The sequence below is a fragment of the Hoplias malabaricus genome, chromosome 2, assembly GCF_029633855.1.
Source record: "Hoplias malabaricus isolate fHopMal1 chromosome 2, fHopMal1.hap1, whole genome shotgun sequence".
In the NCBI taxonomy this organism is placed as follows: Eukaryota; Metazoa; Chordata; class Actinopteri; order Characiformes; family Erythrinidae; genus Hoplias; species Hoplias malabaricus.
In genome coordinates, this window is record NC_089801.1 from 83,054,155 (window position 1) to 83,072,738 (window position 18,584).

At 44.0% G+C, this 18,584-nt stretch overlaps 2 protein-coding genes across 2 annotated transcripts in view; both read left to right on the plus strand.

Moving 5' to 3' along the window:
• LOC136687421 (myelin-oligodendrocyte glycoprotein-like) overlaps positions 1 to 18,584 on the plus strand; it is a 206,814-nt gene that overhangs the window by 87,015 nt on the left and 101,215 nt on the right. The gene's annotated exons all lie outside the window — the stretch shown is intronic.
• LOC136687681 (uncharacterized) overlaps positions 1 to 18,584 on the plus strand; it is a 53,984-nt gene that overhangs the window by 15,528 nt on the left and 19,872 nt on the right. The window contains exons 3-10 of the mRNA XM_066662202.1: positions 10,083 to 10,142; positions 11,274 to 11,615; positions 11,792 to 11,869; positions 12,411 to 12,573; positions 16,202 to 16,363; positions 16,439 to 16,603; positions 16,712 to 16,879; positions 17,990 to 18,163. Of these exons, the coding sequence (XP_066518299.1) occupies positions 10,088 to 10,142; positions 11,274 to 11,615; positions 11,792 to 11,869; positions 12,411 to 12,573; positions 16,202 to 16,363; positions 16,439 to 16,603; positions 16,712 to 16,879; positions 17,990 to 18,163 (1,307 nt within the window). The 5' untranslated portion in view covers positions 10,083 to 10,087. The remainder of the gene's footprint in view (positions 1 to 10,082; positions 10,143 to 11,273; positions 11,616 to 11,791; positions 11,870 to 12,410; positions 12,574 to 16,201; positions 16,364 to 16,438; positions 16,604 to 16,711; positions 16,880 to 17,989; positions 18,164 to 18,584) is intronic.

Below are 18,584 nucleotides of genomic sequence, written 5' to 3' on the forward strand. Positions count from 1 at the left end.
GAAGGGCTTGAAGCTGCCTTAAAATTTGGCCAGATTAAATTCTCAGTAGGCAGCATTTTAAGGTATCTAAGTACTGGGCCAAAAAATTCAAATATGTGTGGACAGGGCCTAAAATCAAGCCCACACACATCTCTGGTTACCAGCAGGAGATGTAAAAAGCAAATCAAGAGGAACTGAACTTTTTTTTTTAAAGAATTTACAAACCCTGTGAGAAGCCAATGAGAATGCAGAAGACACCAATTCAGTAATCCACTGTCAAATGCAGAGAGAGGAAAGAACAGCATCAGAAAAGGCAAAGAACCAGGGAGAAATGAAGGGGTAGAGCATTTCCAAATGGCAGGTTGTGTTGAGTGTTGGAGTATGCAGGGGTTAGTACTTACAGGGTGAACCAGTGAAAGGGCCATGGGTGCCCAAGGCACAATGTTGTGTGAGAGTATGAGGGCATCAACATCGATAAAATATCAGTGTCAGTCACAGCAGTAAGAAACACAGAAGACTTTCTGTCTTCTTAATCACTTTAGGGAATTTTATACATGAACCTTAAAGTTATCACATACAATCCAAAGTATACATTTTCTCCAAACAAATGCACAGTCTTTAGAATCTAGGTTATGTCCTAAGAGGAAAATAAAAAGTTATTTTAAAACTGAAGATGAGAAATGAAACCAGCCTAAAGACTATGTTTCTTAGAACACAGGAAGTTAGCTCAGAATGTTGAGAACAATTGCAAACTGCTGATGAAGGTATAATTCATGGAAGGACAGTCCCCTTAAAGCAACAGTGGGTATTATGTTCACCTTAAAATTGCAGCTTCAAAATCATTGTGCTAATCCAATGAGCTGTAACATTGAGAATAGGACATCTGTCATTGCTACTGCGGGCTCTGCACTGCAGAAACTGCACTATGTAGAGGCATAAGGTTCATCCATAAAACAGAATATTAATATGAATATATCATAGAAAAGTCGATAAAGAACCTGATTTAAAATATCACAGTATCCTTCAATCCTTCACCAAGACATCCTTCAAACGTATTCTTGATCAGTGATACATCTGAATATAACAATGCTGAGTCATGTTCAGTTCATCTTATAGATAATATTCGAAACAATACTACAGTTGTATTCCATAATAATTTACACTTTACATATAGCTCATTATCAAACTGCAGGTGGATTTTTCTCAAATTTTTAGCCTCACCTCAGTGTCACAGACTTAACAGAATAAAGACAAATATAAACTCATGTTCTGAGAGACTAATAAATTACACTTCAGAATCTTTCTCATGTTTAACAAAAGTGTAATTTTATATAATCTATGATCTAAATATAATCTCCACAGAAAACAGGAAAGGAAACCACAAGCAGCCAATGTCCGCTTTTCAGCAGCAAAGCTACAAACCTCTTTATTATTTTACCTCAAAGTCAAGGAAAATGATTAAAAAAACATACAAATGTATGACAGTCTAAATGAAGCATTAAAACATAGTTCTGATCTAACATTTACAGGTTCCTGCTCTGAATATTAATTTCTCAAAGTGTTTAAGTTAAAAAAAGGAAATGAAAGCTATTCCTTAATCTATGGTTTATTATTAATTACTGTTAGTTTTAGTTTGAAAAATATTTAGTTTGACCAGCAGTGTCCAAACAGTTTTTAAATAGGCGTTTGCCCATTTAAAGTGGTGCTTGTGTGTGTGTGTGTCTGTGTGTGTGTGTGTTTGTGTTTGTGTTTGTGTGTGTGTGGTATGGAGAAGGCTCAGATTTGTGTTTCAGATTTAACACAGTTATGTCATAAACCATCATTATTATGTGATATCAACAGTGTAACTATTTCCGCTTACCCATTAACAGCTTAAACAGGTGAAGGCTGAACATGTAACACTGAAGTTTATGCCCCGTTCACACTGATCTAGATATTTTAAAAACTGAGATTTTCCTCTCTCTATTTTTTGAAAATATCCCCATCAACATGAATATGACAACTGCTGCATTATCACTCCAGTCCAGTATGGGGCCTTAGTACCTCTTTGATACATCAAAACACCACCAAGCCTGAGAGAAAATGCTTTAATCCTAAATTACTCCATCCTCCCTCTGTAGTGCACTACACACGTCCTGAAACAACTGAATCTAGATGTTAACAGTGCAGTATATATTTCTAACCCACATCATTTCTATTTATTCATCTCTGTGAATCTGAACTTTAGTGCTGTCTGTGTGTGTACAGTGTAGTTTGTGACTGATGTAGTTCACTGTAGAGGGAGTGAGGAGGTGTGTGTACAGTGTAGTTTGTGACTGATGTAGTTCACTGTAGAGGGAGTGAGGAGCTGTGTGTGTACAGTGTAGTTTGTGACTGATGTAGTTCACTGTAGAGGGAGCGAGGAGCTGTGTGTGTACAGTGTAGTTTGTGACTGATGTAGTTCACTGTAGAGGGAGCGAGGAGCTGTGTGTGTACAGTGTAGTTTATGAGTGATGTAGTTCACTGTAGAGGGAGCGAGGAGCTGTGTGTGTACAGTGTAGTTTCTGACTGATGTAGTTCACTGTAGAGGGAGAGAGGAGCTGTGTGTGTACAGTGTAGTTTGTGACTGATGTAGTTCACTGTAGAGGGAGAGAAGAGCTGTGTGTGTACAGTGTAGTTTGTGACTGATGTAGTTCACTGTAGAGGGAGTTAGGAGCTGTGTGTGTTTGTGACTGATGTAGTTCACTGTAGAGGGAGCGAGGAGCTGTGTGTGTACAGTGTAGTTTATGACTGATGTAGTTCACTGTAGAGGGAGCGAGGAGCTGTGTGTGTACAGTGTAGTTTATGAGTGATGTAGTTCACTGTAGAGGGAGCGAGGAGCTGTGTGTGTACAGTGTAGTTTCTGACTGATGTAGTTCACTGTAGAGGGAGAGAGGAGCTGTGTGTGTACAGTGTAGTTTGTGACTGATGTAGTTCACTGTAGAGGGAGCAAGGAGCTGTGTGTGTACAGTGTAGTTTATGACTGATGTAGTTCATTGTAGAGGGAGTGAGGAGCTGTGTGTGTACAGTGTAGTTTATGACTGATGTAGTTCACTGTAGAGGGACTAAGGAGACGTGTGTGTACGGTGTAGTTTGTGACTGATGTAGTTCACTATAGAGGAAGTGAGGAGCTGTGTGTGTACGGTGTAGTTTGTGACTGATGTAGTTCACTGTAGAGGGAGCGAGGAGCTGTGTGTGTACAGTGTAGTTTGTGACTGATGTAGTTCACTGTAGAGGGAGTGAGGAGCTGTGTGTGTACAGTGTAGTTTGTGACTGATGTAGTTCACTGTAGACGAAGCGAGGAGCTGTGTGTGTACGGTGTAGTTTGTGACTGATGTAGTTGAGTATAGAGGGAGAGAGGAGCTGTGTGTGTACAGTGTAGTTTATGACTGATCTAGTTCAGTATAGAGGGAGAGAGGAGCTGTGTGTGTACAATGTAGTTTGTGACTGATGTAGTTCACTGTAGAGGGAGCAAGGAGCTGTGTGTGTACAGTGTAGTTTGTGATTGGTGTAGATCACTGTAGAAGGAGCGAGGAGCTGTGTGTGTACAGTGTAGTTTATGACTGTTGTAATTCACTGTAGAAGGAGTGAGGAGCTGTGTGTGTACAGTGTAGTTTGTGACTGATGTAGTTCACTGTAGAGGGAGCGAGGAGCTGTGTGTGTACAGTGTAGTTTGTGACTGATGTAGTTCACTGTAGAGGGAGTGAGGAGCTGTGTGTGTACAGTGTAGTTTGTGACTGATGTAGTTCACTGTAGAGGGAGTGAGGAGCTGTGTGTGTACAGTGTAGTTTGTGACTGATGTAGTTCACTGTAGACGAAGCGAGGAGCTGTGTGTGTACGGTGTAGTTTGTGACTGATGTAGTTCAGTATAGAGGGAGAGAGGAGCTGTGTGTGTACAGTGTAGTTTAGGACTGATCTAGTTCAGTATAGAGGGAGAGAGGAGCTGTGTGTGTACAGTGTAGTTTGTGACTGATGTAGTTCACTGTATAGGGAGCAAGGAGCTGTGTGTGTACAGTGTAGTTTGTGACTGGTGTAGATCACTGTAGAAGGAACGAGGAGCTGTGTGTGTACAGTGTAGTTTATGACTGATGTAATTCACTGTAGAAGGAGTGAGGAGCTGTGTGTGTACAGTGTAGTTTATGACTGATGTAGTTCACTGTAGAGGGAGCGAGGAGCTGTGTGTGTACAGTGTAGTTTATGACTGATGTAGTTCACTGTAGAGGGAGTGAGGAGCTGTGTGTGTACAGTGTAGTTTTCTGACTGATGTAGTTCACTGTAGAGGGAGTGAGGAGCTGTGTGTGTACAGTGTAGTTTGTGACTGATGTAGTTCACTGTAGAGGGAGAGAGGAGCCGTGTGTGTACAGTGTAGTTTTTGACTGAAGTAGTTCACTGTAGAGGGAGAGAGAAGCTGTGTGTGTACAGTGTAGTTTGTGACTGATGTAGTTCACTGTAGAGGGAGCGAGGAGCTGTGTGTGTACAGTATAGTTTGTGACTGATGTAGTTCACTGTAGACGAAGCGAGGAGCTGTGTGTGTACAGTGTAGTTTGTGACTGATGTAGTTCACTGTAGAGGGAGCAAGGAGCTGTGTGTGTACAGTGTAGTTTATGACTGATGTAGTTCATTGTAGAGGGAGTGAGGAGCTGTGTGTGTACAGTGTAGTTTATGACTGATGTAGTTCACTGTAGAGGGACTAAGGAGACGTGTGTGTACGGTGTAGTTTGTGACTGATGTAGTTCACTATAGAGGAAGCGAGGAGCTGTGTGTGTACGGTGTAGTTTGTGACTGATGTAGTTCACTGTAGAGGGAGCGAGGAGCTGTGTGTGTACAGTGTAGTTTGTGACTGATGTAGTTCACTGTAGAGGGAGTGAGGAGCTGTGTGTGTACAGTGTAGTTTGTGACTGATGTAGTTCACTGTAGATGAAGCGAGGAGCTGTGTGTGTACGGTGTAGTTTGTGACTGATGTAGTTGAGTATAGAGGGAGAGAGGAGCTGTGTGTGTACAGTGTAGTTTATGCCTGATCTAGTTCAGTATAGAGGGAGAGAGGAGCTGTGTGTGTACAATGTAGTTTGTGACTGATGTAGTTCACTGTAGAGGGAGCAAGGAGCTGTGTGTGTACAGTGTAGTTTGTGATTGGTGTAGATCACTGTAGAAGGAGTGAGGAGCTGTGTGTGTACAGTGTAGTTTCTGACTGATGTAGTTCACTGTAGAGGGAGCGAGGAGCTGTGTGTGTACAGTGTAGTTTGTGACTGATGTAGTTCACTGTAGAGGGAGTGAGGAGCTGTGTGTGTACAGTGTAGTTTGTGACTGATGTAGTTCACTGTAGAGGGAGTGAGGAGCTGTGTGTGTACAGTGTAGTTTGTGACTGATGTAGTTCACTGTAGACGAAGCGAGGAGCTGTGTGTGTACGGTGTAGTTTGTGACTGATGTAGTTCACTGTAGAGGGAGAGAGGAGCTGTGTGTGTACAGTGTAGTTTATGACTGATCTAGTTCAGTATAGAGGGAGAGAGGAGCTGTGTGTGTACAGTGTAGTTTATGAGTGATGTAATTCACTGTAGAAGGAGTGAGGAGCTGTGTGTGTACAGTGTAGTTTATGACTGATGTAGTTCACTGTAGAGTTAGCGAGGAGCTGTGTGTGTACAGTGTAGTTTGTGACTGATGTAGTTCACTGTAGAGGGAGAGAGGAGCCGTGTGTGTACAGTGTCGTTTTTGACTGGTGTAGATCACTGTAGAAGGAACGAGGAGCTGTGTGTGTACAGTGTAGTTTTTGACTGATGTAATTCACTGTAGAAGGAGTGAGGAGCTGTGTGTGTACAGTGTAGTTTATGACTGATGTAGTTCACTGTAGAGGGAGCGAGGAGCTGTGTGTGTACAGTGTAGTTTATGACTGATGTAGTTCACTGTAGAGGGAGTGAGGAGCTGTGTGTGTACAGTGTAGTTTGTGACTGATGTAGTTCACTGTAGAGGGAGCGAGGAGCTGTGTGTGTACAGTATAGTTTGTGACTGATGTAGTTCACTGAAGAGGGAGAGAGGAGCTGTGTGTGTACAGTGTAGTTTATGACTGATGTAGTTCACTGTAGAGGGAGTGAGGAGCCGTGTGTGTACAGTGTAGTTTGTGATTGAGTTATTTCACTGTAGAGGGAGCTAGGAGCCGTGTGTGTACAGTGTAGTTTATGACTGATGTAGTGTACTGTAGAGGGAGAGAAGAGCTGTGTGTGTACAGTGTAGTTTATGACTGATGTAGTTCACTGTAGAGGGAGAGAGGAGCTGTGTGTGTACAGTGTAGTTTATGACTGATGTAGTTCACTGTAGAGGGAGTGAGGAGCCTTGTGTGTACAGTGCAGTTTGTGATTGAGTTATTTCACTGTAGAGGGAGCTAGGAGCCGTGTGTGTACAGTGTAGTTTATGACTGATGTAGTGTACTGTAGAGGGAGAGAAGAGCTGTGTGTGTACAGTGTAGTTTATGACTGATGTAATTAACTGTAGAGGGAGCGAGGAGCTGTGTGTGTACAGTGTAGTTTAGGACTGATGTATTTCATTGTAGAGGGAGCGAGGAGCTGTGTGTGTACAGTGTAGTTTATGACTGATGTAGTAAACTGTAGAGGGAGCGAGGAGCCGTGTATGTACAGTGTAGTTTATGACTGATGTAGTTTACTGTATAGGGAGAGAGGAGCTGTGTATGTACAGTGTAGTTTGTGACTGATGTAGTTCACTGTAGAGGGAGTGAGGAGCTGTGTGTGTACAGTGTAGTTTGTGACTGATGTAGTTCACTGTAGAGGGAGCGAGGAGCTGTGTGTGTACAGTGTAGTTAGTGACTGATGTAGTTCACTGTAGAGGGAGCGAGGAGCTGTGTGTGTACAGTGTAGTTAGTGACTGATGTAGTTCACTGTAGAGGGAGCGAGGAGCTGTGTGTGTACAGTGTAGTTAGTGACTGATGTAGTTCACTGTAGAGGGAGCGAGGAGCTGTGTGTGTACAGTGTAGTCTCTGACTGATGTAGTTCACTGTAGAGGGAGAGAGGAGCAGTGTGTGTACAGTGTAGTTTATGACTGATGTAGTTCACTGTAGAGGGAGAGAGGAGCTGTGTGTGTACAGTATAGTTTATGACTGATGTAGTTCACTGTAGAGGGAGAGAAGAGCTGTGTGTGTACAGTGTAGTTTGTGACTGATGTAGTTCACTGTAGAGGAAGCGAGGAGCTGTGTGTGTACAGTGTAGTCTCTGACTGATGTAGTTCACTGTAGAGGGAGAGAGGAGCAGTGTGTGTACAGTGTAGTTTATGACTGATGTAGTTCACTGTAGAGGGAGAGAAGAGCTGTGTGTGTACAGTGTAGTTTGTGACTGATGTAGTTCACTGTAGAGGAAGCGAGGAGCTGTGTGTGTACAGTGTAGTCTCTGACTGATGTAGTTCACTGTAGAGGGAGAGAGGAGCAGTGTGTGTACAGTGTAGTTTATGACTGATGTAGTTCACTGTAGAGGGAGAGAGGAGCTGTGTGTGTACAGTATAGTTTATGACTGATGTAGTTCACTGTAGAGGGAGAGAAGAGCTGTGTGTGTACAGTGTAGTTTGTGACTGATGTAGTTCACTGTAGAGGAAGCGAGGAGCTGTGTGTGTACAGTGTAGTCTCTGACTGATGTAGTTCACTGTAGAGGGAGAGAGGAGCAGTGTGTGTACAGTGTAGTTTATGACTGATGTAGTTTACTGTAGAGGGAGTGAGGAGCTGTGTGTGTACAGTGTAGTTTGTGACTGATGTAGTTCACTGTATAGGGAGTGAGGAGCTGTGTGTGTACAGTGTAGTTTATGACTGATGTAGTTCACTGTAGAGGGAGTGAGGAGCTGTGTGTGTACAGTGTAGTTTGTGACTGATGTAGTTCACTGTAGAGGGAGCGAGGAGCTGTGTGTGTACAGTGTAGTTTGTGACTGATGTAGTTCACTGTAGAGGGAGCGAGGAGCTGTGTGTGTACAGTGTAGTTTGTGACTGATGTAGTTCACTGTAGAGGGAGTGAGGAGCTGTGTGTGTACTGTGTAGTTTGTGACTGATGTAGTTGACTGTAGAGAGAGCAAGGAGCTGTGTGTGTACAGTGTAGTTAATGACTGATGGAGTTCACTGCAGAGGGAGCGAGGAGCTGTGTGTGTACAGTGTAGTTTGTGACTGATGTAGTTCACTGTAGAGGGAGCGAGGAGCTGTGTGTGTACAGTGTAGTTTATGACTGATGTAGTTCACTGTAGAGGGAATGAGGAGCTGTGTGTGTACAGTGTAGTTTGTGACTGATGTAGTTCACTGTAGAGGGAGCGAGGAGCTGTGTGTGTACAGTGTAGTTTGTGACTGATGTAGTTCACTGTAGAGGGAGTGAGGAGCTGTGTGTGTACAGTGTAGTTTGTGATTGATGTAGTTCACTGTAGAGGGAGCGAGGAGCTGAGTGTGTACAGTGTAGTTTGTGACTGATGTAGTTGACTGTAGAGAGAGCAAGGAGCTGTGTGTGTACAGTGCAGTTAATGACTGATGGAGTTCACTGCAGAGGGAGCGAGGAGCCGTGTGTGTACAGTGTAGTTTGTGATTGATGTAGTTCACTGTAGAGGGAGAGAGGAGCTGTGTGTGTACAATGTAGTTTGTGACTGATGTAGTTGACTGTAGAGAGAGTGAGGAGCTGTGTTAATTTCTCACAGAGATAGAGAACAGTGGCTTTTCTGAAAAGCTGCACACCACTGTCATGTAACTGTCAACAATGCACCACTGTCAAGAGTTATTTAAAAGTCTCTATCTTGGCGAGCACTTTGATTTAAAGTGTTGTTTTTGTGTGGCAAGAGACAAATGCAGACAACCACCTCAGGTTTTACAAATACCTGTATCTATGCGGATGTGAATGTGGGTCTTAGTTTACTCATCGAGCCCAAACCTCAGTGGTGGTGATGTTAAACTGCTGTGATGTGGACATAAGCTGTTGTAGCTGAAAATTAACACTTTAAAGTGAATTCATAGCAGAGCTGCTGTCATTTTAATGTGACAGAAAATTCTCCTTCCACCAAGAGCTGTGTGTCCTTCAACTATTAATAATTTCATTAATCAAAGCCTCCGTGCTGGATTTTATCTGAGGAGGAATGTGTTTGTGCTTTGTGAGAGATACACAACATTTGGCAATATTGTCCCTTTCTCTCCCTCACATGCTCAATGTTGCGTTTTTTTTTTTTTTTTTTTTGAGTCTATGCTTTATCAAATTAGAACAGGATCTAATATGATCTTTTGTAATTCATTTCATTTTTACATTAATTGGAAACTGTGCAGCTGTAGGGAGGATGAGGACACGGAAGTACATGCAAGGAATCATTATTTAACAAAAACAAAACCAAACACAACAAAAGAAAGACACTGGAAACTAAACTAGGAAATACTAAAACAAAGAGGGAAGAGAAACATCCAGAAAACAACCGTGAACCAGTGTTGACGCACATGAGACTCTCTGACACAAAAAAGCACATACATTTACACACAAGACCACTGGAGCACTGAAACCAAAGGGGTATACATAAGAAGCACAGACAAGAAACACATGGGGAGAATAACAAAAGGGCAGGACCAGAAAGGAGGCACAGCTGGGAGCACAAATGACAGGGCTAAGGCGGGGCTAGGGTGGAGCTAAGGGAGGAGATGGGAACCAAACAAAAAAATAATACTAATTGAGCCATCTGTACCCCTGTTCTGTTTTAAATTCAGGAGAGAAGTTGTGTGTGTGTGTAGTCATTTGTACATTACCAGTATGCTACTGATTTTCTTTATTCAAGCAGTGAGTAAAGAATATCAGTGAAAACAGTCAATTTAGAAATCTGTTTTGTCCACATTTAAACAATACATCATAGTTAAGTGTACTTAAATTAATGCAACTCAAAGCTGTCAGTCAGATAATCAAACAACTGTGTAACATATCTGGCAATCTTAGTACACATTTTCATTCTATTGCTTTACTGTGGAAATTCTACAAGCTGTGAACATACATCTTTACTACAGTGGATGTGCTTTAAAGCAGAGGAATTCACTGATTTTAACCTGTGTTAGGCTTGAGGAACAGTTGACATTTAATAAATTTGTCTTTCAGGGAGGATGTTCCTCTGTGCGACTCTGCTGATTCTCTCTGGCTTCATGAAGACTGGGTCAGGTATGAGATCATTTACCAAACTACTCTGAGTGGGATTAGGTCCAATAATTCTTCCTGAAACTAATTCACGTAGGGAAACCACCCCTGCTCCCACCTATACACACACACATACACACGCACACACCCACACACAAAATCAGTAATAAAAAAATATTTAAAACATTAAAATTCCAAAGAACTGTGTCACACTTTCAGCTTTTGTTCACAGATGAGGAAATATTTATTCATTCATTCATTCATTCATTCATTCATTATCTGTAACCGCTTATCTAATTCAGGGTTGCGGTGTGTCCAGAGCCTACCTGGAATCATTGGGCACAAGGCGGGAATACACACTGGAGGGGGCGCCAGTCCTTCACAGGGTGGAAATATTTATGCAGTTCATCATTTGTTGTGGGGCGGCATGGTGGCGCAGCAGGTAGTGTCGCAGTCACACAGCTCCAGGGGCCTGGAGGTTGTGGGTTCAATTCCCGTTCCAGGTGACTGTCTGTGAGGAGTGTGGTGTGTTCTCCCTGTGTCTGCGTGGGTTTCCTCCGGGTGACTGTCTGTGAGGAGTGTGGTGTGTTCTCCCTGTGTCTGCGTGGGTTTCCTCCGGGTGACTGTCTGTGAGGAGTGTGGTGTGTTCTCCCTGTGTCTGCGTGGGTTTCCTCCGGGTGACTGTCTGTGAGGAGTGTGGTGTGTTCTCCCTGTGTCTGCATGGGTTTCCTCCGGGTGACTGTTTGTGAGGAGTGTGGTGTGTTCTCCCTGTGTCTGTGTGGGTTTCCTCCGGGTGACTGTCTGTGAGGAGTGTGGTGTGTTCTCCCTGTGTCTGCGTGGGTTTCCTCCGGGTGACTGTCTGTGAAGAGTGTGGTGTGTTCTCCCTGTGTCTGCGTGGGTTTCATCCCACAGTCCAAAAACACATGTTGGTAGGTGGATTGGTGACTCAAATCCACTCTGTAGATGTGAGTGAATGTGTGTGTGTGTCTGTGTTGCCCTGTGAAGGACTGGCGCCCCCTCCAGGGTGTATTCCTGCTTTGCGCCCAATGATTCCAGGTAGGCTCTGGACCCACCATGACCCTGAACCGGATAAGCGGTTAGAGATAATGAATGAATGAATGAATGAATCATTTGTTGTTGATGTTTTTATTGCAGAGGGCTTCAAGTTAGCTGTTCCAGTTGATCCTGTTGATGGTCAAGTTGGCGAAGATATGGTTCTGCCCTGTTCTCTCCAACCTAGCACCAGTGCTGAGAATATTTTACTGTCATGGCTTAAAAAAAACATGACCGTTCATCACTACGAACACGGTGCAGACATACCTGAAGAACAGGATAAAATTTACAGAGGGAGGACAGCATTATTTAAAGAAGAGCTGAAGAATGGCAACATCTCTCTGAAACTCTCAGCCGTGCAACTCTCTGATGACGGAATTTACACTTGTTTTGTTGAGCCAAGCTCCGGGCCTCAAAGTGCAGCAGTTTATGTTAAAGTTAAATGTAAATACCATCAGTCATTGCAACATTACACATATTTATCTAAAAATAATTGTCCTAAAATATTTTTCTTGTGGAATTGTGTACATTTTATTTACTTTAAATATCTAAGGAAATTTATGTAAAAGAACACTTGTGTCTCATAACTTATTTATAACATCTGAATTGTTTCCCCCTAGATGTTTTTGCTGCTTGGAAGATTGCTGTGATCTGCACTTTACTTGTTGGATTAATTTTATATGTAGTTTTTATGAGCAGTAAGTTTTATTATAAATATCTTTCAAATTATTACATAACATCAGTGTCCAACAGTGAGTAGTGTTGAGTAGAGTAGGTACCAAAAAGCTGGCACAGAGACATGTATACCACAAGTTCCAGGCATCTGTGGCATGTGAAAACCATGTTTCTGGCTGGTAGTTGCTCCAGGCATGAAGCTCTTTTTCATATGTCTGATTGTTTTTCTGTGGAGTGGAGTGGAGTGGTCCATGTTGCTCATTAGCATAGAAAAGCAGTGCCTTCAGGCTGCTTTTTTCACCCACACCACTTGCAGTGTGAATATATTTTTCAAAATTCAAAGTGAACATTCTCGACAGTGACCAACCCTAATCTTGGCATTTTTGTAAATTTAGTGCATTTTCATTTATGCTAAAATACTGGGGGAAAACAGCCGAATATGTCACATTTTAAAGGTGATGGAATTCCTAGCTGAAATAACTCAGTATTTTGTGGATACCATTTATTAGTTTAATTAGTAAACATGTTGTGCTCAATTGTCTCTAAAATCATGTTTGTTTTCAGGAAAGACAATAATAAGAAAGCTCACTGGCATATATTACACAGTCAAAGCTAATAGGATTAAAAATTGCCGTGTGAGGGATGAGTGGGATCTGAAGAAATACAAGGCAACAGAGGAGGGATATAGTAAACTCATCCCAGCAATCACAAACTGTACAAAAGCTCGGTGAGTGTTTATTAATATTGATAAATTACTGATTAATGATCTACACTTTACATTATAAATCTGTATATATGTATTCCTCTTCAACATATCCCACACATTTTACATTGTCATTTAAAGAAATCTGAAAATTGTGAACTTACTATGGTTTATATGAACATACAGGTAGATTAAAAAAAGCTGAACTGCAAATAAGAAAATAAGCAAATTCCATCCATCCATCCATTATCCACCGCTTATCCGGATCCGGGTCGCGGGGGAAACAGTCGGAGCAAAGAAACCCAGACCTCCCTCTCCCCAGCCACCGCCTCCAGCTCCTCCGGGGGTATACCGAGGTGTTCCCAGGCCAGTCGAGACATGTAGTCTCTCCAGCGTGTTCTTGGTCTGCCCCGGGGCCTCCTCCCCGTTGGACATGCCCGGAACACCTCACCAGGAAGGCGTCCAAGAGGCATCCGGACCAGATGCCCGAACCACCTCAACTGGCTCCTCTCGACGTGGAGGAGCAGCGGCTCCACTCCGAGTCTCTCCCGGATGTCCGAGCTCCTAACCCTGTCTCTAAGGGAGAGTCCAGACATCCTGCGGAGAAAACTCATTTCAGCCGCTTGTACCCGCGATCTCGTTCTTTCGGTCACTACCCAAAGCTCGTGACCATAGGTGAGGGTTGGGACGTAGATTGAACGGTAAATCGAGAGCTTTGCTTTTCTGCTCAGCTCTCTCTTCACCATAACGGACCGGTACAGAGCCCGCATTACTGCTGACCCTGCACCGACCCGCCTGTCAATCTCACGCTCCATCTTTCCCTCACTCATGAACAAGACCCCGAGGTATTTAAACTCCTCCACTTGAGGCAGGATCTCACTTCCAACCTGGAGAGAGCACTCCACCCTTTTCCTGACTGAGTACCATGGACTCGGACTTGGAGGTGCTGATCCTCATCCCTACCGCTTCACACTCGGCTGCAAACTGGTCCAGCAAGAGCTGGAGGTCCCGGCTCGATGAAGCCAACAAGACCACATCATCCGCAAAAAGCAGACATGGAATCCTGAGACCACCAAACCGGACACCCTCCGCCAGTTGGCTACGCCGAGAAATTGTATCCATAAAAATTGTGAACAGAACCGGTGACAACGGGCAGCCCTGACGGAGTCCAACCCCGACTGGAAACCAGTCGGACTTACTGCCAGCCATACGAACCAGACTCCTGCTCTGTTTGTACAGGGACTGGATAGCTCATAGCAAAGAGCCCAGTACCCCATACTCCCTGAGCACCTCCCACAGAATACCCCGAGGGACACGGTCGAATGCCTTCTCCAGATCCACAAAACACATGTAGACTGGTTGAACAAACTCCCATGCACCCTCCAGGATCCTAGCAAGGGTAAAGAGCTTGTCCTGTGTTCCACGACCGGGGCGGAATCCGCATTGTTCCTCCTGGATCCGAGGTTCAACTATCAGTCGGACTCTCTTCTTCAGTACCCCCGCATAGACCTTACCAGGGAGGCTGAGGAGTGTGATCCCCCTATAGTTGGAACACACCCTCCGATCCCCCTTTTTAAAAAGGGGAAACAACACCCCAGTCTGCCAGTCCAGCGGCACTGCCCCCGATGTCCACGTGATGTTACAAAGACGTGTCAGCCAAGACAGCCCCACAACATCCAGAGCCTTGAGGAACCCGGGGTGAACCTCATCCACCCCCGGGGCCCTACCGCCAAGGAGTTTCCCTACCACCTTGGCCACCTCAGCCCCAGTGATAGACGAGCCCCCCCCGGGGTCCCCAAGCTCTGCTTCCTCTACGGAAGACGTGCTGGTGGGATTGAGAAGATCCTCGAAGTATTCCTTCCACCGTCTGGTGACGTCCCCAGTCGAGGTCAACAGTTCCTCACCCCAACCATGGAAAACTGCTTTCCCCTCCTGAGTCGCCTGATGATTTGCCAGAAACTTCTCGGAGCCGTTCGAAAGTCGTTTTCCATGTTCTCACCGAACTCCTCCCACACCCGAGTTTTTGCCTCAGCGACCGCCGAGGCCGCGAACCGCTTGGCTCCTCAGTACCTGTCGGCTGCCTCCGGAGTCCCCTGAGCCAACCAGGCTTGATAGGACTCTTTCTTCAGCCTGACTGCCCCCCGCACTCGGTGGTTGCCACCCCGACAGGCACCGACAACCTTGCAGCCACAGCTCCGTTCAGCCGCCTCAACAATGGAGGTCCGGAACATGGCCCACTCGGACTCAATGTCACCAGCCTCCCCCGGGATGCAGTCGAAGCTCTGCCGGATGTGGGAGTTGAAGATCTTTCTGACAGGTTCCTCTGCCAAACGTTCCCAGCAAACCCTCAGCACACGTTTGGGCCTGGCAGGTCTGTCCGGCATCCTCCCCCGCCATCTGATCCAACTCACCACAAGGTGGTGATCAGTTGACAGCTCAGCGTCTCTCTTCACCCGAGTGTCCAGAACATATAAAGTCGATCATCGAAATGCGGCCTAGGGTGTCCTGATGCCAGGTGTATTTGTGGACACCCTTATGCTCGAACATGGTGTTCGTAATGGACAAACTGTGACGAGCACAGAAATCCAATAACTGAACACCACTCGGGTTCAGATCAGCGGGGCCGTTCCTCCCAGTCACGCCCCTCCAGGTCTCACTGTCATTATCCACGTGAGCGTTGAAGTCCCCCAGCAGAACAATGGAGTCACCAGAATGAGTGTTCTCCAGCACTCCCTCTAGGGTCCCCAAGAAGGCATGGTACTCTGAACTGCTGTTCGGTGCATAAGCACAAACAACAGTCAGAGCCCTTTCCCCAACCCGAAGGCGCAGGGAAATTACCCTCTCGTCCACTGGGGTAAACCCCAATGTACAGGCGCTAAGCCGGGGGGCTATGAGTAAGCCCACTCCTGCCTTACGTCTCTCACCCTGGGCAGCTCCAGAGTTAAAGAGCATCCAGCCTCTCTCAAGGAGATTGGTTCCAGAGCCCATACTGTGTGTCGAGGTGAGTCCAACTACATCTAGCCAGTACCTCTCAACCTCGCGCACCAGCTCAGGCTCTTTTCCCACCAGAGAGGTTACGTTCCATGTTCCAAAAGCCAGTTTCAGTAACCGAGGATCAGAACGCCAGGGCCCCCGACCCTGACCGCCAACCGATCCACAATGCACCAGACCCAGATTACTACCTCCCCCATAGGTGGTGGGCCCATGGGAGCGTGGACCCATGTAACTCCTTCGGGCTAAGCCTGGCCGGACCCCATAGGTGAAAGTCCGGCCACCAGGCGCTCGCCAAGGAGCCCCTCCCCCAGGCCTGGCTCCAGGGTGAGGCCCTGGTAACCCTACTCCAGGCAAGGGAGGCTGTGTCCATGCTTGTGTTTTATTCATCCGTGTCTTTATGGATCACTCTTTGTCTGGCCCATCACCTAGGACCAATTTGCCTTGGGAGACCCTACCAAGGGCTATTGCCCCCAACAACATAGCTCCTAGGCTCACGCAGGCACGCAAACCCCTCCACCACGTTAAGGTGGTGATCCAAGGAGGAGAATAAGCAAATTCATCTTAGAAAAAGCTCACTGCAGTTCATGGCAAAAAGTGAATCCTATGAACAACAGATCAGTTCAAATACAGACTCACTTTTTTTCTTCCTCTTTTGTAGATTAGATGGCTGTAATCTCTCTGAACAATTATTTATTACATTAAGAGAAACTCTTCTGTCACCAAACTCCTCTCTGATAGAGCTGGACCTTAGTAACAATAACCTGCAAGGTTCAGGACTGGAGATCCTCTATCGTGGATTGAAGAAACTGGAGACATTAAGGTCAGTGTTACTCATAATCTATTTTATGATCTTTTAGGATTGAATGCTTTTATTGTATGTATTTTTCTTTTACAGACTAACGATGTGTAATCTTATTGAAGAGTCCTGTGACATTTTGCAGTTAGTACTAAAATCAGAAATCTCCTGCCTGGATCTCAGTAAAAATAACCTGCATGACACAGGAGTGGAGAAGCTCTGTGTTGGACTTAATAGTGTGAACTGTGAACTGAAGACACTGAGGCCAGTATAACTGATAATCTGTTTATATTTTGTCCTTATAGGATTTGAACAAAAAATATATAAATATGCATTAATAAAAATTTATTTTGTTTCTCTCTCTCTGTACAGGCTAGCTTTGTGTCGTCTTGGTGATGTAAGTTGTGAACAGCTCAGTTCAGTTTTACCAAATTCCTCTCTAAAAACACTGGAGCTCAGCTTCAATGACCTGTGGGATTCAGGAGTGGAGAAGCTCTGTAAAGGACTGATAGATCGACACTGTAAACTGGAGACTCTCAGGTAAGATTTCTGTGAATTACTTCAATGAGTGACAAAACGTTAATTTCATCTTCAGTGTTTTTTTAGGCACAATTTACCCTTCAGTGTACCCTAACTGATTTGTCTGCATCAACTGTTTTCATATATCCTCAACACTGGTGTAAGCAACATTTACAGAAATTGGTGTAACTGAGAAAATGATGAATTTACACTGATTTGTGCACTTGTGAAATTAGTGTTTGGCACAAATAGTGTCAAACAGTAACATATACATTTGGAAACAGCAGTGCTGTGTCTAATACATTCTTACACACACGCACACATACACACACACACACTCTCTCTCTCTCTCTCTCTCTCTCTCTCTCTGTCATGTCCACTACTATGTCAGAGTCATAGCTATATTAACTTAAGCAGTTGTCTGTGATGGTCTCTTTTCTCTGATTCTAACCAGGAGATGAAAAGTGAAGAATGCAGGGAAAACAATTTCTTTAAAATCACTTGGTACATATTTTAAAATATAGATTAAAAAATAATATTACATGTGATCATTATGTTTAACATTTAGCAAAGTTTAACTGAAAATAATAGAATCATGATAAAACACTTCTCAATAAACAACAGCATCTCATCTAACTCCTCTAAGAAGTGTTTGAGCTTAGTATAAATGTTTGACTGTCTTAGAGTGTATGGAAAGCCCATGTGTTTTCTTATTGTAGAATAAAATACAGTGATCTTATGCCATAAAATCCTGTATTCAAATTCATTTGTACATTTGTTGATTGAATATAATTTACCTTAAAAAGTGTACAACAGTACAGAAAGCAGGCAAATCACACACTACATCCACTGCTCATGCACAAGATTTTCTTTGGCTTTCCTTGGTGACACACCACCCTAAGACAGAACAGTTAGTGTGGTGATTGGTTAAAGGATGTTTACATAAGGGTTTCCACTATTAGGGCCCATTTTTCCATCAGCACTGTGAGGAAATACTGGTGAAATACAGCATTTCTTTGTTAAACTTTAGGACGAGAGACATACTTTGTACCTGTACATTGAAAAACACTCCTTGTGTGTTTCTTTCTGTGTTATTTGTAGAATGTTTGAGTACAATGTCTATTTTTGCAGGCTCGTTATGTGTAAACTTAATGAGGGTACTTGTTCCACTATGGCATCAGTTTTAAAAACAGATAAAAACTCTCTAAAGGAACTGGATCTCAGTAACAATGACCTGAAGGATCTAGGAGTGAAGGAGCTCTGTAAAGGACTGGAGAGAGAACACTGTAAACTGGAGACACTCAGGTGAGATTTCTGTGAATTGTTTAAATGAGTGGTAAAATGTCAATACTTAATTGTCTGTCTTTATTTTTATGGTACAAAAATTGTTAATTTGTTAATTGTAGATTTTTTGTGGTGAAATCTGATTATATATATATATATATATATATATATATATAAACACACACACACACACACACACACAAAAAGTCAAAAAGTACTGTGCAAATGTTTTAGGCCCCAGAGTTTGAGTGTCAGGCTCGAGGGGGTGCGGACTGACTGAGGCGGACGCACTCGCTAAAACATAGTACTTTTAATTAACGAAATATAACAAAACAAAACAAAGAGACTTTAACAGAAGGACAAGAAACGGGGAGCCAAGCAGGCTAAACGGGACACGGGGAGCTAAACAGGGAAAACGGGACAGACAGACTAAAGAACGAAA